This window comes from Culex pipiens, chromosome 2, assembly GCF_016801865.2.
Source record: "Culex pipiens pallens isolate TS chromosome 2, TS_CPP_V2, whole genome shotgun sequence".
NCBI classification, from domain to species: Eukaryota; Metazoa; Arthropoda; class Insecta; order Diptera; family Culicidae; genus Culex; species Culex pipiens.
In genome coordinates, this window is record NC_068938.1 from 168,305,422 (window position 1) to 168,328,149 (window position 22,728).

A 22,728-nucleotide genomic window follows, 5' to 3' on the forward strand; every position below is an offset into this window, starting at 1 on the left:
TCCATCATTCCCTTGGTTTTTTTCTCTGTTTTCAGTTTGTCTGGCATCCCTGCGCTCAGTTTACCATAAACGCAAAAAATTGCGTTTATGGTGAGGTTTATAGCAAACTCCACTGACATTTCAACTTGTGAGAAACGTCAATCTCGCAACTGGCATAAGTTTATTTACGTTTTGTCGAGAGCTTCGACTTCTAATTTTTCGCAAGACTACATTGAGAAATTAAATTATAGGAAATTCTCATTAATTTAAGATCGTTTTCGCCATGTTCTCCATCGTGGACTTTTACGGCAAGCAGGCCAACTACAGCTGCGGCTACTGCAAGCAGCCCAAATCCTGCCAGTCCCACGGTAAGCTGAATTGAAATGGATTCTTCACGAAGGTGACTAATCGTTGGCTCCGCTCCAGGAATGTGGGCCCACTCGCTGACGGTTCAGGACTACCAGGATCTGATCGATCGGGGGTGGCGCCGGTCCGGGAGCTACTGCTACAAGCCGGAAATGGACACGACCTGCTGCCCGTCGTACACGATCAAGTGTGACGCGCTGGGCTTCCGGCTGAACAAGTCGCACAAAAAGATTATCAAGCGGGTCAACAAGTTCCTGCGGGATGGCCTGAAGGGGGAAGGGGATGTTGAGACGGGGCGGTTGAATGAGGGGGAGGGTGGTGGCAGTGGTGGGGATTTGGAGATGGGAGAGGTGGCACGGAATCCGCGGAAGGAATTGGCCGTTGGCAAGTTGAATCTTGTTGGGAAGGTCGCGGAGGGGGAAGTGGCCACGGAAGGGTTGGGCGTGAAAGAGTCTGTTGTGAAGGCGGTGGGCAGTGATTCAAACCTGTCGGCCAAGTCGCAACCTACCAGCCAGGGCAGTCCACCGAAGAAGGCTAAATTGTTGAGGATTGAGCGCAAACGGGAGCGGTTGATCCAGAAGGGCCTGTCGGCGGAGGAAATCGCGAGCAGTATGAAGGCGGCCAAGGGGAAGAATGTGGAGAAGAGTCTGGAGGATTTTCTGGATGAGGCGCCGAAGGAGGGCGAAGAGGCGGCGCATCGATTGAAGGTCAGTTTTAATCTTTGTCCTAAAATTCTCTTTTTTACCACGTTTCCTCTTCCTCCAGGTAAAGCTAGTTCCGTCCAGCGAGGGCGCCTCCAGCGTCGAGTATAACCTGTATCGCGCCTACCAGACGGCAGTGCACCAGGATCCGCCGGACAAGCTCAAGATGGACCGCTACAAGCGCTTCCTGGTCATGTCTCCGCTGAAGGTGAGCGCCCGGAACCGGCAGCTAGTTTTAACGGATTTTTCTTCTTTTCTCTCTCTTTTCCTCTTTTTGTTCCTCCCGCGATTGGCTTTTTGAAATTTTCGCCCCGTAAAAATTGGCCATAATTAAACCCGGCGAAGCTCGTCACGATCGCCACCGCCAGTGACGAGTTTCGGCGCACTTTGGACCGCTCGTTTGCGCTGTACAGCAAGTACCAGACGGCGGTGCACAACGATCCGCCCGGTGCCATCGGCGAGTACCAGGACTTTCTGGTCAAGTCACCGCTCAAGGTACGATTGCGCTTGGCTCTCTCCGTTTCGTGTGTCTTTTTTTATGATTTGTCTACCCGTTTTTGCTTAATCTCTTATTAAATTTTAAAATCAAATAATTTTCACTAACATCTCTAAATCCTATTCCAGATGCTGCCAGGCCAGAGTGCCCCCAGCTGTGGGCTCGGCTCGTACCATCAGCAGTATTGGCTGGACGATCGTCTGATTGCGGTCGGCGTGATCGATCTGCTGCCCAGTTGCGTCAGCTCGGTGTACTTCTTCTACGATCCGGAGTTTCGCTTTCTGTCGTTGGGCACGTACGGGTCGTTGAGGTTAGTGCGCTTGGGGAATTTCAAAATATTAAAGCAAAAAGTATCAACAAAATTTAAGCCTAACAAAACTTTACAAAATATCTACAAACTCATGAGGATATTAATTTTGACAATTCTGTAAGTCTTTTTTCCGTGATTTTCAGACGTGCATTTGCACGCTCTGCACTGGCACTTCAACTTAAAAAGTTACATAGAAGTAGAAAATTCCAAAATTTCATATTACAGAAAATTCACTAAATTCACTAAAAAGATGATTTTCAATCACTCCTGAAAGTTTCATGAAGATATTTCGTGACTGAACAGAGTAAGAGACGATTCAAGTTCACAACTTTGCCATGCGCAGAGCGAACTGTCGTGAACGTTTTTCTCTAAACACCGAGTTGATTTACGGGTGCCACGATATCTCGAGATGGGATGGACCAAATTGGCTGAAATTTTGGGATGAAGACTCCCAAGACATATCCCGTGTGCATGACGAAGCCCGATTTTTATTATTTCGATTTTTTTTAAAATACAAAAATCAAAAGCTGACGACTTTTTAAATGAAAACCATCAAAAACATTTTTATCTTTTTATTAAATTAAGTTTTTGAAAATTGGCCTTCGTCATGCACACAGGACCAGTTTAACGAGTCTTCACCAAAATGTCGAGCCGATTTGGTCAAAGCAGTGTTGAGATATCGTGGCACCCGTTTTTTGAAACATCTAACTTAAAATAGCTTTATCTCGGCAATAGTACATCCAAATGTCTTCATAATTATTTTGTTAATAGATTAAAATGTATATTTTAATACCCTGCAAAAAGATTTAAAAAAAAATTTAGGTGTGTGCTCATACCAACCTCTATCATATCTGACGATTTACATGTATGTAACCCCTTAAGAACTCATACCAAGTTTATTGCTTGCTACTCGATGCACAGTGCTTGAGCTATTATTTAGCACTCAAAGGTAGCTTCTTATAAAAGTTTGGGCGTTGCAAATATTTTCTGAAGTTTATGTCCCTCGACTTTGTGGCAAATGGGCAGTATTCATGATTGCTGAGAGTCGCAGGACTCTCGCCCTTTGCTACTAGTAAGTATCCAGCAAAGCAAAGGGTATAGCATGCATTTGATACTGTCAACTCCCATTCGGCTGTGTTCTCGTCGCTGTCATGTTGTAAACTGGAGCCGAGGGAGGTCCTGTTGTGAATTCTAGTTGGAGGTGGTCCGAAGATCATTGAAGAAGGTAGAATTCGCCATCACCCAAGACACGAAGGCACGAAGGATAGACCATGTCTTGGAGGGTGAAAGGATGATAGGATTTAGTGATAATACCACAATTTTAATATTTGTCTTTCTCTCTTATTTCAGACAAAATGTCTGGTCCGAGTCCAAGGTGTTGCAGAAATCTTCCACCATACAGAATGGGGTCTTCCTTCTATCATTTCCTATATTCTGAAAAAGGTGGTGCCCCGAATGTGGACATATAGTTTATCACATTTACTCCATACGGTGTGAACGTGACATGCTGTATGTTTGCTCTTGGTGCATTGGCTATTTTCAAAAACAAGCTAGATTTTTCCTATTCTTTTAAGACAAAATTTAGTAAAATCTATCCATCTATTTATTTTTTATTGCTATAACTTGTCTCTAACCCCATAAACTTTAACTACTCAATTATTCTTACTTGGAATCGCAATACATTATTGTAGAAATGTAACTGCTGAAAATAATTTGGTAAGAAATTTGGGCATAACTGTTAATATGATTAAAGGTACGTTCAAACTGTTTTATTATATATGTTAGCTATTCAAGTTTGTTTGTCTTGTCCCATATTTCACAACTTCAGTTGTTTTCTAGTAAGCTTCTCGTTACAAGTTGGTAGTTCTGAATGTTTCTCTATTCTTTCTTTCTGTGTTAGTCTGTTATTCAATGTTTGATTTTATTTTACATTGTATTAATCCCTTTTTTTCTCTTTCTCTTTGTCTTTTTCATGTACCTTGCGAGCATACGATGACCGAAAAAGTCATTGTATCAGCCAACGGTGTGTATTTCACAGTGAAAAGATAATCATGTCCAAAATTAAAGTAGACAAAGCCGCGAAACAGAACAAGTATTTTTATAAGTGCGTGAATAACAATCGGTCGTTGAAGCTCAAAAAATGTGAGAACAATATCGCGTCGTGGTTAAGTGATAATAAGGCGAAGAAAGTAGACGACGATTCCGCATGAAGAATATAGCGGAAATTATGTGTTAATTGCACAATGGATGAAGGTTTGAAGTTGACACTATCAAAAGGGAATGGTAAGATGCAATAGTAATATTGCTAGGTTTAATAGTGTCAAAAGGTAAGATCAAGGAATAAGGATTATATGAAACTATATTGTCATAATTATTGTATTCACTGAAAATTCTATCCACTTTCTACCCCCAATGTGTCCTGCACTGGGGGTGCCTGGGGTAACTTCGAGTTGACCTGGGCCGCCCGAGGAATTATGTCGTAGGTGGTTCGTGTACTTCTCACTCACCTCTCCTCGCGGCAAGGTTTTCCGTAGGTCTACACTCGAACATGCAACATGGGACAGCATGAATCTTCAGCTGAAGCCGGACGAATGTATTCCGAAATTACAGAATTACAGAAGTTTATGTCCCTCGACTTTGAACAAAGTAGGAGGAGGGGTCCAAAAAAAATAGCAAAGCCACAAAATTTAAATTACACGCTTCGGTTTCAACATTTGATTGAAAAAAGTGATTAAAAATGCATTATACACCTGTCCAGCTCTTTTGCAATCATAAATTTCTAAGCATTGATGAAAATTTTATTTTTGCGAAAAAAACAAATTTTTGCGGTGCTGTACATTGTAGTTTTATAAAACTTCAAAATATTTTTAAACGATCCCAAACATGCTAAATACGATAATCAATGCAGAAAAATGCATTTTAGGTTGTTCTCAGTTGATTAGACTTGTATTTCCATTGAAATTTTCATGTCTCTTGAAAAAAAATATTCCTCCCTGATTTTTCGACCAATTTTGAAAGGGGGGAGGGGCGACATAAACCTTTAAAATATTTGCAACGGCCTAAATACTACATATTTTAGAATGCTGATTAATATCAGTAAACTTTGGCAGACGGCAAATCAAGCAAAACAATGAAAATGAACTCGAAAAAATATGTTTGAATTTTCCCAAAATTCTAGCATTTTTTAATCAGCCGTTATATTCTTGATTTATGGAATTAAAAGAGAGATTCACGTCTGTTTGTCTAAGAATCAACTTTCGAAAAGGGCAGCGAATGACCAATAAAGTTAAAGCTGCTAGAAATAAATGAATTGACACTAACAATAATAACTTTCAAATTTTCAACTTAAAAAAAAAGTTTTAGTTTAAAAATCACATGGTAAAAAAATATAATACCTTCGTTTTGTTATTCGCGCCTGCCCTCAGGGAATGTTCCGACGGGAGAACTTTTACCGATCCAACAAACCTCATGGTTTTATTGTCGACTCTCTGTCTGTCGATCTTCTCGATATCAATATTGCTCCATCTGTATTTTTTTTTTCATTTGATACCTCCCGCTTTCGACGGTCCCTTCAACATCGACACTTAGAGAGTAATTTTATATGTTGAACATGACAAAGCCACGATCTGGAAATCTCGAATATGTTTTTAACAATCTTGGACTTGAAACAAAATAATTTATATTTAATAAAATAAAGTTAATTCCACGAGCTTCATGCAAAGTTCTTTATAATAATGGTCATGTGTAACATTTACCACCTGCACTGTTTTTTTGCGGTATCTTATTAACTTTGTATTTTTATTACCTATATCATTTTCTCCTATTTCAAAAGTAAAGGAGCCATTAGACTTTCACAAACAAACAAACAAACTAGACAAGACACGCACCTTTTTGGCGTTTGACAGTTTGCCTGCTCCGCCATATTGTTTGCGGAAAAGTTTGTTAACAAGTTGCGAGTTTGGCAAACAAACTATTTTTTCAAACTTTAACACTGGAGCAATTCTCTGAGATTTCGGTCATTCGTTTTTTTGTTGCATTTTTTAATTCGGCTGCAACTTGTATGAAGCTTTCGGTATGCCCAAAGAAGCCATTTTGCATCATTAGTTTGTCCATATGACTTTCCATACAAATTTGGCAGTGAGTCGTGTGGAGTTCGTGGGAGAGATCGATGGGTGAATCGAAGTCGCGCGGTTCCGCGAAAATGTGCTAGAATATTCTGGAATTCATTGAAAAAAGGTGTCGCGTCGGGGCCTTGGAAGTTTGGCCTTCAGTCGTGTGGTGTTCGTGGGGGAGATCGATGGGTGAATCGACGCGCGAGAATCCGCGAGATAGCAGTGGAAGTTTTTTTTTAAATTTATTGATAGAAGGCTTCGCGTCGTCGTGTATAGTTTGAATTTCTGTAGTTGAGCCGGTTGTTCGCGGTCCGGACTAGACAAATTCGTGTTAAAGTTTGTTGCAAAGAAGTTGTGCGCGAACAATTTAATGAAATCGATTGAAACAGTTCGGTGTATCAGCACTATTTGAGGTTTACATGATAATGAATAATACGTTACCTAATATTTCATTTCGTTTTGAAAGCCCTTCCCATAGCATCTTTGCTCGGATGGCACGCCGACGGTAAGAATTTAAAAAATACGGAATTGAGTATATAATTAAGTCCTTCTCATAGCGTCGAAGCTCGGAAGGCAACGATTATGTTTCACTAGGGTGGAATCGAAAATTGGTTTCTTCAGCAACACATTTTTTGGGTCCCTTTTAGGGTCCCAAAAAACCTCCCAAAATTTGGGAGCGATTGGTTAAGCCCACGATTGGTGCAAAGCGAAAGAAATTTGTATGGAAATTACTATGAGGAAACTTGCATTTTCACATTTTTGAAATTTAAAAAATCATGTTTTATTATTTTATGAAACTAATACCGTAGAAGTATAGCCCTGAATGTCCTTAACAACTCTCTCCAAGACAGTATGGTGCTAACTTGTTTCTAACAAAAGTTACAGAGCGTTCAAGAGAGACATTTCGGAATACTCGGTAAAAATCATACCTTTTGCCAACACTGCCAAGTCAAGTGGAAACTTTCTTAAACTATAATATGTTTGAGGAAATTGGGTGCAATTTAACTAAATAATGTCTTCTGAACATTTCTTCATAACGTTTATACGTAAGGCTCTTCAAATCTAAGATCAATCGTGTTTATTTAGTATTTCATGGTTCCTTCGGCAATGTTGGCAGAAAATGCGAGTTTCACTGATTATTTCAACACACTACTTTTGAAAACTCTGTATCTTTTTTGTGACGCACTTTAGCACCATACAGTCTTCGGAAGAGTTGTTCAGGACATTCAGGGCTATACGGTGTTAGTTTCATAAAATAATAAAACATGAATTTTGTAATTTCAAAAATGTGAAAATGCAAGTTTCTCCATAGTTATTTCCATACAAATTTCATTCGCTTTGCGCCAATCGTGGGCTTAACCAATCGCTCCCAAATTTTGGGAGGTTGTTTGGGACCCTAAAAGGGACCCAAAAAAAGTGTTGCTGATTGGATTTTTATCATTTTAAATTTTTCCATATAACTAGATTCCACCCTAATGTGTCACTTTCTGGTCATATCATCTACCAATAATAAATCCGGATCTTTTTAAAATTGTACGTCACCGAATAATACGTTAATTCAAATTTCATTTCGATTTGAAAGCCCATCCCAAAGCATCGTTGCTCGGATGGCACGCCGGCGGTAAGAAGTATTTTTTTTAAATAAGTGCCCATGTGCCTTTGAAAGAAATATTTTTGAAAAGCTGAGAAAATTCTCTATATTTTGCATTTTTGAAACAGGAAAATTGATGTTTTCTCACCCACCATTTTTCAATGTCGATATCTCAGCAACTAGTGGTACGATTTTCAATGGCAAAATATGATACATTCGAAAAAAATTCTGATCTTTTTGAAAAATTATTTTCAAATTTTTTGAATCAAAACCAATTTTTCAAAAGGGCGTAATATTAAATTTTTGGTCCAAAGCGCTAGGAATTGACCCCAAAAATATACAGGTTAATTTTGTTAGCATGTTTGTAAATTTTGACAAAAAATTTACTCGAAAGAACATCCTTTATCATTTCAGGATCAAAACCTAGCGCTTTGCGATGTTCTACAAAGTTATTCCCAGGATCAAAACCTATAAGAAACTTAAGAATATGAATAAAAGTAATATTTGAAAATTCCGGTTGATGCGCTCGAAATTAATCAATTTTGATTTTTTCATATATCCGTGAACAACACTGCAGGCCAAGGATTGATACCTAAGAGCATGCAATGGCACTGATCTTGTTGCGTGCTCTTCGATTGACGTCCAGGTAAGGAACATCCTGGAAGGAGCGCAACTAACTACATCCGTAGTTCTGTTAGATCATCCGAATTATCTTGATCAGAACAGTATAGCTCTGGTTCCTTGCGAGTGTCCTAATTTCTTACCTCCACGTTGGATTGGTTTTCATGATGACCTAGCTGGTGGCCTGTGGAAACGGATCGTAAACCTTTGACCACCGCGGGTCATAGTCGAGACGGCTGAAAGAAAGGGGCGCGACAATGTGGGAAAGGGAAGTTATTTGTGATTGTAGACGGTATTGTTTTGATTCGCAGTATGTTGAGTCAACTGCTGTGGATGTACCTGAAACATCGCACAACGGGGTTTCTCTTCTCTTCATTCTCAGCTACCACCTATCTCCTTTTTTATTTTGCTCTACTGATTCTCAATTCTTCACTGATTCTTCTATTTAATATCTATCATTTGATTTCGATTTTACTAACTTTTGATTCTCTTATCTCTCAAAGCTTTTCCACTCTTTTTTACCAATTGATACTGCTGTAACAAACTTTGTTTTTTTTTTTTCCTTAAAAATATACTTTTCCTTAATGTACTAGTAATATCAAGTCTATTTATCATTCGCCTAATCTTTTTTGATTTTATTGCGAATTTATTTATTTGAATAATTCTTTATCTGTCCTATAAATTATCATTACTATAATCTAAGCTTGTTTTGATCTCTATTTAATAACTATTGTCTAATTTTACATCTAATACATCCAGCTTCTCATTTTTATTCTTTAAAATACGATCATCATTCTCTTACAATTGATACTTGATTTTTATAAAATAAATTCTCTTTTACTGTCTGTTGTTTTCAAACTTCACCCTTTTTTTCAAACAAGTGAGGTTTGAGCCCTTACTCAATATATGGAATGGTTAAAGGATTAACACAAATATTACTATTGCATTTTTGGTAAACTTTTATAACATGCTTAGGACCAAAAATTGTAACAAAACACCGCGACAAAAGAAATAGCAACATATAAACACGACTCAACACTAGGAAAGATTTCAGGAGAAAAAAATACACAGTAAAATAACAACTAGTTTTTGAATTCAAACTAAAAAATAAAACAGTTTTTGCTTTAATAAAAGTTGATAGGCACACTTTAAATGGTTAGGTGCTTATACTTACATCAAACCCTACGTAATGTACCACCCCCGGCCGAGTTAAAATGCGTAACCGGAAAAGAAGGTGTGCATGCCTGGCACGAACACTCAAAGCGTGTTCTAGCGTGCTGCTCGTACTGACTCAGAGCAAGGGTGAGATGTAGGTGTAAGGGCAGTGCGTGTTCGTCGGGAACCTGGTGCATAAGATCGGTCAAGGCCCGTTCTTACACTGAAAATTGCGAATTGCGAAATTAACATATTATTGGCAATACAAAACCTCCACGCACTGAACTGCCGTTCTACGCATAATTGTCCAATGTTAAAAAAATGCAACTGAGAAAAACGCGATTGAAATTTTTCGACCGATTTCTATGCTTCTACGCATAATTTTCCCGTGGGTATCTATTCGCCCTAAGTGTCCCAAATCGCCGAAGTTAGCAGTTTATCACCATTATTTGTGATCCTCTTGCTATGCAATATATTAACAAAACATAATGTTTTGTAAAATTTATGATTCCGTGTAAAAAATACTTAGTGCGTAGAAGTTTAACGATAGGACAAACAGACTTGGTGTTGTTTTTAATGGATTTCTGAACAAAGTACCAGATTTGATGTGTTTTTTTTTTAATTTATGTCAAACTAAACTTAAAAATGTCTAAATGTCAAAATGTCAAAAATCGTCAGAAAATGACATGGGACAATTATGCGTAGAACGGCAGTGAACCTTTAATATACTCATTATGCAAAATGGATTGTCTGGATATATTGTCGTTTGTGTGCTATCTTGTGACGGCGACGATATGGAATAGATAGAAAAAAAACATTTAAATCAAAATATGTGATGAACAATAAATTTACGTTTTATTCTCTTCCCCCTTTCCAGAGAGCTCGCCTTTACGCGCAAACTCCAACAACAACTGGCCAGCATTTCGAGCTACTACATGGGCTTCTACATCCACTCGTGCCCGAAGATGCGCTACAAGAGCAACCTCAGCCCATCGTTTCTGCTCTGCCCGGAGGTTTACAGCTGGCACCCGCTCGATCAGCGCGTCATCGGTCTGCTCGACCGCAGCAAGTACTGCCGGCTGAACGAGGATCCGGCCGCGGAGGACGGGAATCGAACGCGGCCCAGCGACGTGCGGAACGTGTTGATTCTGCACGGCAGTTCGTACCAGCGGTATTCGTCGTATTTGGTGAGGTTTTTTGGAGAAATTGTTTTGGGATTTGGTATTTTAATGCGATTTTCTCTTACAGAAGGAGATTGGTTCACCGGAACTTGAGGAGAATGTCATCACGTATGCAAAGCTGGTTGGCAAAGTTTGCTCCGGCAGGATGTTGCTGTACGAAGGATAGAAGCAGTCTTGCTTTGCAATTGTACAATTTGTATTTTGATTTTCACGTATTGTTATCTGTTTGTGATTTACGCTTACTATTCAAATGATTTGATCTGAACCTTAGCTAAGCTTACCGCGTGGCCACTCAGAGCGGCCCGATCACGGCAGGTTCCTCTTATTTATTATCTTAATATTGCAAATAAAATTCGCTTCAAAGTTAATCTTACTTACTGCGTTTTACTTCACACAGTTTTCATTTGAATTGGAATAAATAGAAAAAATATCAATATTGCTCTACAAACTAAAGAGTACTAAAAAGCCTGCCTGCACTACTTTCGTTTACTCTCACAACACTCATCGTTGTGGCTGGAATTCGTTGTTGTTGGTGGGTCCGCCTTTGGTTTGACGTCGTTCCACTTTTGCACCTTGCCCGAGCCGAAGATGATGAAAATCGTCCCCGAAACGGCGTAAATGGCCGCGCTGATGAGGAAAACGTTCCGCCACTCGTACATTGTGTTCTGCGAAATAAGAAAAAAAACGTTGTTTAGTGGAGTCGGAAAAAAAAATCTTCGAAATCAACCATGCGTTCCCACTGAAATATTCAGGAAACGTATTTATGATGGAGACGCTTGGCTTTTCAACGAAATGCTTTAAATCGGAAGGAAACTTAAAAGACATTTTTTTTCTCATTAGGTAGTTCGGGGCAAGTGTGCCTAACCAAAAAATATCGGTCTGGTAAGAGCAGAAATTATAAAAAATGTAGGATTTGACATTGCACAGTGTTCCGAACGGCACAATTAGTTGGAATAAATATTATTGTTAACGAATTTACTTGACGTCAAATGGTGTCTTCGGAAGAGTTGTTGCATGATATAAGCAAGCGCTATTTTTTTAACACTGGAACGCCCAACGCATGTCCAACTTACACGGACGCCCAAGCCTCCCAAAAAAGTTGGAACGGTAACTTCAACTCACTGGTTCTCGGACATAACTCAACTAATCGGGACAATTCTTTTTTTTGAGTGAATTGTAATGATGTAATGATGGAACGATGTTTTTTATTGCAAAAATTACAGATTTGATCAAGGATTTGATCAAATCGAGTTCTTGCCAAGTTTAAGGATCATCCTTAAAATTCACTCAAAAAAAGAATTGCCCGATTGGTTGAGTTATGCCCGAGAAGAAGCGAGTTGAAGTTACCGTTCCAACTTTTTTTTTAAGGGATTGGGAATTGGAATGTTTAAATGATTGAAAAACAGGGTGTCAAACGAAATCTAATTTGGTTGGATAACTTTTCAGGGCTTTGGTGTCTTCGGCAAAGCTCTTCTTTTAAAAATATTTGCAGCGGCTAAAAAATGTACTTATTCAAATAAGGCTGGTACAAATTTTATCTACCCTTTCAAAGTCAGCTGACCAAAAAAATCAGGTGGCAAAAAACATTTTTTTTAAACTTCAAAAATTCAATTGAAATTTAACTGCAATCAGCTTAAAATGCATTCCCCTGCATTTGAAGTCATTATTAGCATGTTTGGGTTGATTTAAAAATCTTTTGAATTTTTGAAAATGGTCGATATTTAATATCACAAAAAATAAAAAAGTTGAAAATTTCAATTTACGAGCCACGGTTTTAACATTTGAATGAAAAAAGTGTTTAACCCTCTCCCGCCCATGGTTACTCCAGAGCACCAAAACTTTGAACTCAAATATCTCGGAACTGACACAACTTTTCATTGTGCTTTCAGTTGCAGGTGTTCATGTAGAATGTATACTAACATCTCCCCAAATTTTATCAAATTTGGTCAAGCACAAGCAAAGTTACAGTACGAAATGTAAACAAAAATGGGCAAATTTTAGGGAAATAAATAAGACCTGTTTCCAAAAGCCCGTAAAAATTACCAAACACAAAATTTTATGAAACAAAAAATGTTTTGCTATCATTTGAACCTTGGACAAGAACCCCTGTGAATAACATTGTGAGTTTGGACCAATTTTGAGTGTTTTTCAACCTTTTTCATTTGGTGCACCAGAGCACCACCTAGGCATATGAGCAACTAAATATTTAGGAGCACTTTTTTCTAAATTACAGAAAAAGCTTCTTTTTACCAAAACAAAAGTTTATAAACGTTTTGACTATTCATAAACAAGACAAAACATTGTTAATAGACCAATGGTTTTATTATTTTCCTTATTTTACATGAAAATGGTTGTTTGAGAGTTTTGAATGAGCCAATCAAAGAAATCTGAAAATGCAGAGATTTTAGAATTTGTAATTCATACTTCAGAAATATGGTCTTACAGACAAGAATAAGTAGTTTTTAACACAATTCGAAGCATTTTCAAACAACTGAACCAATAGATTTGAAGAAAGCGAGATTTTGTGATTTAAAAAAAAGTCGCTCATCTTCCTGATGGTGCTCTGGTGCACAACTTCAAATTCAACTTTTTTGCACCAATTTGATGTTTATGGGTCAAAGTAAAGTATTTCCTGCAATATTGTACCAAAATTTAGCCATTTACTATTTTTACGATAAGCAAACAGCTCTGGGCGTTAGAGGGTTAAAAATGCATTCTGACCTGTCCAGTTGTTTTGCAATCATTAGTTTCCAAAATACCTAAGTAGCATAGCATAGCATAGCATTACGGGTCTGCACCACGCTGTAGGGGGTGCCACAATGGTCAATTCAATATTCTTAGACAATTTGATTGCTGCCCGGTACATCCAAAAATATCTAAGAACAAAAATTTGCACACTGTGCTCCAAGGCTACGCCCATACAGTCCCGTGGGGATTTTTTTTGTTTGTTCACTAGTGAGCAATTCTCTACAAAACCGGCCGATTTCGACCATTTTTATTTTTTGTATTTTTTGATTTGGCTCAAACTTTGTGGGGGCCTTCCCTATGACCAAAGAAGCCATTTTGCATCATTAGTTTGTCCATATAAATTTCCATACAAATTTGGCAGCAGTTCATACAAAAATGGTACGTATATATTCGAAAATCTGTAACTTTTGAAGGAATTTTTTGATCAATTTGGTGTCTTCGGCAAAGTTGTAGGTATTGTTAAGGACTATTTAGAAAAAAATAGGTACACGGAAAAAAAAATTTCCCGATTTTTTTATTAACTTTTTTTTCACAAAAACTCAAATTCCCAAAATACGTATTTTTTGATTTTCGAGATTTTTTGATATGTTTTAGGGGACAAAAATCCGCAACTTTTGAGCTATAGAGAAACATGGTCAAAAAATCTGCCGCCGAGTTATGATTTTTTGAAAAACTGGTGATTTTTGGAAAAAATCTAAATTTCATACATAAAATTTTTTTGACCTCATTTTTTTATGCAAAATTGAATTTGCAATCGAAAATTACTTTACAGATTTTTCGATAAAGGGCCCCGTTTTCAAGATATAGCCACCGAAAGTTTGATTTCAGCGAAATATTTGCAGTTTTTCGATTTTTAAAAATAGTGACCATGAGTGACCATTTCTAAAAATATTTTTTTTGAAAAGTTCAGAAAATTTGCTATAAAATTGTCTAAGAGACATTGAAGATTGGACCTCTGGTTGTTGAGATACAGCGGCTTAAAGAAAAAGAAACACGAAAATTGAAGTTTTCTAAGTCTCACCCAAACAGCCCACCATTTTCTAATGACGATATCTCAGCAATTAATGGTCCGATTTTCAATGTTAATACATGAAACATTCGTGAAATTTTTCGATCTTTTCGAAAAAAATATTTTGAAAAAAATTAAATCAAGACTAACATTTTAAAAGGGCCAAACATTGAATATTATGCCCATTAAAAATGCTAGTATTGATTTAATTTTTTTCAAAATATTTTTTTCGAAAAGATCGGAAAATTTCACGAATGTTTCATGTATTAACATTGAAAATCGGACCATTAATTGCTGAGATATCGTCATTAGAAAATGGTGGGCTGTTTGGGTGAGACTTAGAAAACTTCAATTTTCGTGTTTCTTTTTCTTTAAGCCGCTGTATCTCAGCAACCAGAGGTCCAATCTTCAATGTCTCTTAGACAATTTTATAGCAAATTTTCTGAACTTTTCAAAAAAAATATTTTCAGAAATGGTCACTCATGGTCACTATTTTTAAAAATTGAAAAACTGCAAATATTTCGCTGAAATCAAACTTTCGGTGGCTATATCTTGAAAACGGGGCCCTTTATCGAAAAATCTGTAAAGTAATTTTCGATTGCAAATTCAATTTTGCATAAAAAAATGAGGTCAAAAAAATTTTATGTATGAAATTTAGATTTTTTCCAAAAATCACCAGTTTTTCAAAAAATCATAACTCGGCGGCAGATTTTTTGACCATGTTTCTCTATAGCTCAAAAGTTGCGGATTTTTGTCCCCTAAAACATATCAAAAAATCTCGAAAATCAAAAAATACGTATTTTGGGAATTTGAGTTTTTGTGAAAAAAAAGTTAATAAAAAAATCGGGAAATTTTTTTTTCCGTGTACCTATTTTTTTCTAAATAGTCCTTAACAATACCTACAACTTTGCCGAAGACACCAAATTGATCAAAAAATTCCTTCAAAAGTTACAGATTTTCGAATATATACGTACCATTTTTGTATGAACAGCTGCCAAATTTGTATGGAAATTTATATGGACAAACTAATGATGCAAAATGGCTTCTTTGGTCATAGGGAAGGCCCCCACAAAGTTTGAGCCAAATCAAAAAATGCAAATAAAATCCATTTCCGGTTTTGGTAGAGAATTGCTCTAGTGGCAAAAGTGCAGGGAACCCATGCGACTTTTAAAAGTGAACGGAATTTTTTTGGGAGGTTCGGAATGGGGGTTGGAGGAATTTCATCGGGCCGATGAAAATGGTTTGGATGTTTGTAAGTGTAAATGTGAGTCTGTAGTGTATTATCTAAAAAGCATATAGTTTTGTTATAATAATAAATAATAAATATAATAAATATAGTAAAAAGAATAAATATAATAAATATGATAAATATAATCAAAATTTTTCCAGGAAGCTGTAAAAAATAGCAGTAATTTAAAATATAAATGCTCCGGATGGCTCCCACGCTGTTTTAGAAATTTTCGTTAATTTAAGCAATTTAATCATATATGGTATGAGGAGATGATTTGTTACAGGAAAGCATTAGTTTCCAAAATACGTAAGTATTGACAAAACTTTATTTTTTTTTGCAAATAAAAAGTTTTTGCGGTGCTGTAAATTGGACTTCATAAACACTCAAAATATGTTTAATCCAGCCCAAACATACTAAATATGATTATCAATAGAGAAAAATGCGTTTTAGATTGTTTTCAGTTGATTTAATTTCTATTTTTTAATTCAAATTTTGGAGTTTTTTGATGGGGGAGGGGGGCGGGGGTGACATAAACTATGAAAAATATTTGCAGCGGCATGAATTGTAAAAAACAAGTCAAATATCCCACCCTAAAATTTTCTTTCATTTCAAGAGTTCTTCTTCGTAATGCTTTTTTTAGATTAAAAATTGGTAGAAAAATTGACTTTTAGTTGTTGGATTATAGAAGGTTGAATTTGCCCCATAAAAGAAATTTCTTAAATGTAAATATTTTATTTGTATTTTTATTGGGCTCAAAAAGCACCTTATAAAAATGTTGATAAAGTGCTCCGATTTCTAGATAAAGCCACCTAAAATCTGATCTAAAAAAATCAGTTTTTTTTATAGTCCTCTATAAACAAATAAAAAAAATAATCAGGGAAATTGTAGGGTTTTTTTTTAAAAGGTCCAATAAACTAAATTTTCTGTTTTTGCTTATTGTGTGTTTTTGAAAACGCCTTGAGTCAGGGATATTAAAAAAACATCAAAAAGCAAAAACAGAAAATTTTGTTTAGGCCGTTGCAAATTTTTTTTGACGCTTCTGTCGCTTTAAATGTTGGCTTGAAAAACCAGGATTTTTTTTTAAACTTCAAAATTTCAATGAAATTAGACGTGCAATCAACTGAAAACCCTGTAAAATACATTTTACTGCGTTGATAATCACTTTGAGCATGATTGAAACAGTTAAGTTTTCTCAAACAATATTCTTTTCGTCAAATCTTAGATTTTTTTTATGTCTAATAATTGTAAAACAACTGTACTGATGTACAATGCATTTTACAGCACTTTTTTCATTGAAATATTGAAACTATGGCAAGTTATTGTAAATGTTATTTTTTTTTTAATTTCATTGCCAAAAAAAAAAAAAAGCAAAGCAATCCACTTTAACGACCCCCGGGTCTTTTGTGGTCTCTGTTGCAAGTTTCTGCTCATTTCTAGGCGTCCGAAGGATTTGTGTGGTGAGTCACTCAAAACCTCTTTTACGCTAATGGACCGACGTTTTACTTCCCCATCCGATAGAAGGCGTGATGAGGCAAATCTCGTCTCGAAAAATGCCACCGGGTCCGTCTGGGATTGAACCCAGGCCATACTGGGATTTAGAGGCTACCACGCTAACCACTAAACCACCGGACCCGACAAAAAAATGTTTTCATTGCCACCCACCTCGAAATGACCAGAGGCAAGGGACATAAACTTTGAAAAATATTTGCAACGGCCATTGGACCTTTGAAAAACTCTAGAATTGATATTTTCAGAGTCTCACTCAAACAGGCCCCCATTTTGTAATGCCAATATCTTAGCAAATAATGGTCCAAATTTTAATGTTGTATGAAATTAAATATTTGTGTAATTTTGTGAACTCCACGAAACAAATATTTTGAGAGTTTGAAAATCAGGACTGACATTAAAATTATAAAAAAAAAACAAAAAAATCTAATATTTTTTTCTGAGTCATCATACAATTTTACAAACGTTCAATTTAGGGACACCGCGATACGACTCTAGAATAACTCGCTCTTGTAAATTATCGAAATAACCAAGCGTTCCCATCTAGAACACAGCGCATTTATAACAAGTAATGGAAACGAATGGATACGCCTGGTATTTTTCTGTATCACATTCTGAAACCTACCTTCTCCGCGGTGAAGTACGCCACAAGCATCGGCGCCAGAAAGCCCGCCGTTGTGCCGAGGAAATTCATAAATCCGTACAGCGTCGCTGCAAAGTTGGGCGCCAAATCCTGCGCGTTCACCAGGTTCGTAATGGTTGACGCTCCGTTGAACCCAAGACAGGACACAATGAGGCCAACGCAAACCAGCGGATCCTGCCCCACAAACGGTATGATTATGAGGAACACCGCCGGAATAAGGTGGGCTGTAATGAGATGAGATGACGTTTTGAGGTTAGAATTTGACGTTGTGGGTGAAACTTGAGGTGCTATGCTTACAGAACAGACAGAACGACTTGCGGATCGCTGTTGTGCTCAGTAGGTTCTTCTGGCGGATCAGATCGCCGATGAAGCCGAAGAAGAACCCGGAGAACATCCGCGCCATGTAGGGCAGGCTGGAGAGGAAGCCAGCGTTGGCAAGCTTGAAGCCGAGCACTTCGTTCATGAACTTGGGTGTTTGCGTGATGAAGAAGTTCATGCCCCAGAAGTTGCCGTAATGGAGAACGAGGAGGGCCAGGTATGGTAGCGAGGTGAAGACCTGCTTGTACGGTGGGAAGGTTTTCGTTTTGGAGATGGTATCGCCGAACGATTCTTCGATGAATTGCCGCTCGGTGGGTGTGATGGACTTGTGCTCCGCGGGTGAGTCTTCAATAAGTGCGACCCACAGGATTGCGATCAGGAGTACAAACACAGCTGGCAGGTAGAACGAGTAAGCCCAGCCGAGCTTCTCCGTCAGGATCCCAGCTATTGGCCAGGTCAAAACCGTTCCAAACGTACTTCCGCCGGAGATGCAAGCAATGACCTTGCCCCTCTCATTCGGAGGAATCCACCGGGATATTAAGTTGTGTAACGTCGGATACACAAACCCAGCCAGCAGCCCAATCAACGCCCTAGACCCAATAACCGCCCAAGCGCTGTACGCAGCCAAGGCCGGTGTAACGGCCGTCACAACGGCACTCCCCACAAACGAACTCGTCACCAGTGCCTTAGGTCCGTACCTTTCCGCAAGCAGTCCCGCCGGAAGTGACGTCAGCAGATATCCGTAAAAATAAGCCCCCAAAATGTTGCTCTGCGTACGCTGGCCCCAGGCGTACCGTGGTCCGTAGTTGGCCACCGGGTCACTCGAGAAGGTCGTCGCATTGTCTGTAGTCACGTTCACCGCCGAGGTGGAGTTACCGGTCGTCGGTTGTACCATCGCCAGCAGGTTGATGGACATGTTGACACGCAACATGAACGACGTCAGGCACGCGATGAAGATCATTACGGCCACGATGAGTCGCTTCGGGATGCTTCCTGTTACGATGGGAGATAGCGAAGCGTTAGTGGGGGTTGTAATTGCTGGAAATGATTGAGTTACGGTTGAGAAAATGTGGCTTAAAAAAGTTGTAATTAGGGTGGGAATTTGTCACTTAGTGGAGAATGGCTCGGGCAGCTGGGTAATTATAGCTTGTCTTAAATAGGTGAGAATGACTGCATTGGAAAATGACATCGATGAATGATTTCCACTGATGATGTTAGGGTACTAATTTTTAATCACTAGCGTGAAAAGTTGGTCCAGCTGCCTCACCATACACAGATATTTGTTCTTAATTTTATCATGTAAAGCAGCGATTCTCAACGGGGGTACCGAGCCTACTTGATTTACATGGCAGGGGGTACCGGCGTAGAAGAAGGTTGAGAATAGCTGATGTAAAGTAAAGTAATTTTTCAGATGACCCATGAAGAGTACCGGGGCCGCATTCACAAAGCGGCTTCAGTGTGAATATCTCAAGGTTAATGTTAACATTCTATAGGTCGCCTTCCCTAAGGTGTCGTGATAAGGTCCAGCTTGTGATGATACACTACCTTCCCTTTACTAAGCAATCGATTTCAGAAGGGAAACGATCACCAGATGGTCCTTTGAAATAAAAAATGCATTTTTTTTCAATATTTCAGCACCGTTAGTTTGGCCACCATCCTGGTTTTTAAAATTATAAATCATTTTAATGTAGTTTATGGGTCCATACTTAATCTCGACAATCAAAATTTGGACAACGGAAAAATATTTTTTTCGTGATTCGATAATCCGGATTGAATTTTTTCAAAGGCCTTCGGATAATCGAGTCTAGACTGTATTTGGATATGTTTAAGATGACAAAAATTGTCATGTTCTGAAGTATGGTTCAAGTGGAATATTTCACGATACTTTAATTTTTTGATAATGAAAGACGGACGCATATTGCGCATAGTTATCGTCACTTCAAAATGCAACGCAATTTCGGTTATGTAGAGAAAACCTAGTTTTTTTGTGTGATTTTGTTTCGGATGCTGTATCTCCAATCTTCAATATCTTTGACACTTACACTCCCAAGCTCGAAAAAATAGGGGAATTTATATGGAAATTCACCCTTTTCCTTTAGCTTGGGAGTTTAAGTGTTAAAGCTAATTTAAAGGATATTTTATGATCTTCTCGAAAAAATATGTCAAGCTTGATCAAGACTTTTCCAGGCAAAAAAAAGGCTTGTCATCAACAACAAAAACATTTTTAATGTATATTACCCGCAACACGCAAGATATTGAAATTGATGTGCAAATTGATGGAAAATAACATTTTACGCATAATAATAAAGTCAAAATAAATTTTTTTTTCGACTTTTTTTTAATGATTTTCAAAAATCATGATTTGTCGAAAAATTGGCAACAATGTCAAATGAATTGTTGCCAACTTATGTCAAAGCTCAGAAGCTGGGTGCTGAAAAGTGGTTCGCAAAACGGCCTCAATTTTGAACTGTCAAAGTGGAACTAATTTACTGTTCGCCAAAAGTAGAGAGTATTGTTATCGATAATTAAAAATTGTTTTTTTTTTCAAGAATGATTTTTTTTTGGCTTTAGAGGACCTGGAGTTGAACTACCTCTTCTAACCGATCAAACTTGAAAACAAACACAATTTTCCAGCAAAAAAAAAAAAAAAAAAAATCAAAAACTATCCAAAATGAAACACAAACAACTAATTATAAAACAGTTCGTTTACCAGTGCTTGTGCTTGAACAGCTTCCTATTTTGTAGATGTAAACAAAGTGGGATCATTCGAAAATCACGTTACGCATTCGCTCAATTCTACACTCGTCTCAGAAGATATCATTTTTTGTCATCTAAAACATTTCCAAAACTGACAAGTCAATTTAAAAAAAAAATGTTTTTCATTTAGAGTACAGACAAACAGACGAGACTCTTCATACAAATTAATTTGAAATTCCATCGTCTTTTGATGAATCCACCAGATCTCGACGACGCTAGCGCTATCTGATGAGCTACAGTCGAAACACTACTCAAACATACAAATACATTTACAGCCATGCCTCGGTTTTGCACTGCCCCGGTTTTGCACCGTTCAGCTGCCTCGGTTAAGCACGGCCCAGTGCTTAACTGAAGCATAGAGCTTATGGGTTTTTGGCTATATGGGAGACATTGGCTTTAATCTTATGAAAAATCATGCAAAAATCAAAAAATTATAGTGTTTTGGAATCGGGATGATGTCAGTTATCCATTAAAATTATTATTTCATGAAAATTTTCACATAAAAACGTATTTTTCCTGTATTTTGAAAATGCATTTTTTTTCTCTAAAGAATCCAAAAATATATTGTTATTGGAATATGGGTATCAAATGATCAGGTTTTTTCATACATTTCGGATATAATAACAATTTTTTTAGAAAATACTCCAAATTTTCACAAAACTACGTTTTTTCGAAAAAATACTAAAAATTTCAATTTTTACAATATGGGTATCAAACGATCGGGATTTTTTCATACATTTCGAATGTAATATCAACATTTTTAGAAAATACTCAAAATTTTCACATAACTACGTATTTTCGAATAAAATACTCAAAATTTCAATTTTTACAATAAGGGTATAAATCGATCGGGATTTTTTCATACATTTCGAATGTAATAACAACATTTTTAGAAAATACTCTAATTTTTCACAAAACTACGTATTTTCGAATAAAATACTCAAAATTTCCGTTTTTACAATGTTGATATCAAACGATCGGGATTTTTTCATTCTTTTCGAGTGTAATAACAATATTTTTTTTAAAATACTCAAAATTTTCACAAAACCACGTATTTTTGTAAAACTTTTCAAAATTTCAGTTTTTACATTATGGGTATCGAATAATCAAACCAATTTTTTTCAAAAATACGTAGTTTTGTGAAATTTTTTAGTATTTTCATTTTTTTAATAATTTTCGAAATGTATGAAAAAATCCCGATCGTTTTATACCCACATTGTAAAAACGGAAATTTTTAGTATTTTTTTTTTTCGAAAATACGTAGTTTTGTGAACATTTTGAGTATTTTCAAAAATATTGTTATTACATTCGAAATTTATGAAAAAATCCCGATTGCTCGACACCCAAATCGTAAAAAAATGTTATTACATTCGATTCGATTCGATTACAATTGTTATTACATTCGAAATGTATGCAAAAATCCCGATCGTTCGATACCCACATTGTAAAAACGGAAATTTTTAGTATTTTATTCAAAAATACGTAGTATTGTGAAAATTTTGAGTATTTACTAAAAATGTTGTTATTACATTCGAAATGTATGAAAAAATCCCGATCGTTTGATACCCATATTGTAAAAATTGAAATTTGGATTTTTTTTCAAAAATACGTAGTTTTGTGACAATTTTGAGTATTTTCTAAAAATGTTGTTATTACATCCAAAATGTATGAAAAAAAACCTGATCATTTGATACCCATATTCCAATAATAATATATTTTTGGTTTCTTTAGAGAAAAAAATGCATTTTCGAAATACAGGAAAAATACGTATTTTCGTGAAAATTTTCATGAAATAATAATTTTAATGGATAGCTGACATCATCCCGATTTCAAAACACTATAATTTTTTGATGTTTGCATGATTTTTCGTACGATTAAAGCCAATGTCTCCCATATAGCCAAAATCCCATAAGCTCTGTGCCTCGGTTATGCACGCCTCGGTTTTGCATCCCCCATATGCGGTGCTAAACCGAGGCATGACTGTATGTATTCTCTAACAGAGAT

At 37.0% G+C, this 22,728-nt stretch overlaps 2 protein-coding genes across 4 annotated transcripts in view; one reads left to right on the forward strand and one right to left on the reverse strand.

Annotated features, from left to right (window-relative positions):
- Window positions 1–147: 147 nt before the first annotated feature.
- Window positions 148–10,885, forward strand: LOC120427767 (arginyl-tRNA--protein transferase 1). 3 transcript variants are annotated; one of them, XM_039592688.2, is made up of 7 exons: window positions 148–347; window positions 406–1,052; window positions 1,111–1,254; window positions 1,392–1,541; window positions 1,671–1,852; window positions 10,209–10,518; window positions 10,580–10,885. In XM_039592688.2, exons 1-7 carry the CDS (start codon window positions 263–265, stop codon window positions 10,676–10,678), a joined length of 1,617 nt encoding a protein of 538 aa, XP_039448622.1. In that variant the 5' UTR covers window positions 148–262; the 3' UTR covers window positions 10,679–10,885. The 3 variants fall into 3 exon arrangements, with proteins under 3 accessions (XP_039448622.1, XP_039448620.1, XP_039448621.1); XM_039592686.2 differs by lacking the exon at window positions 1,111–1,254; XM_039592687.2 differs by lacking the exon at window positions 1,392–1,541 and having other exon boundaries at window positions 150–347.
- The window catches only part of LOC120427764 (sialin), a 13,845-nt gene continuing 1,803 nt past the window's right edge, over window positions 10,687–22,728 (reverse strand). Inside the window, exons 2-4 of the mRNA XM_052707045.1 lie at window positions 17,947–19,005; window positions 17,632–17,873; window positions 10,687–11,177 (exon numbers count right to left, since the gene is read on the reverse strand). Of these exons, the coding sequence (XP_052563005.1) occupies window positions 10,989–11,177; window positions 17,632–17,873; window positions 17,947–19,005 (1,490 nt within the window). The 3' untranslated portion in view covers window positions 10,687–10,988. The remainder of the gene's footprint in view (window positions 11,178–17,631; window positions 17,874–17,946; window positions 19,006–22,728) is intronic.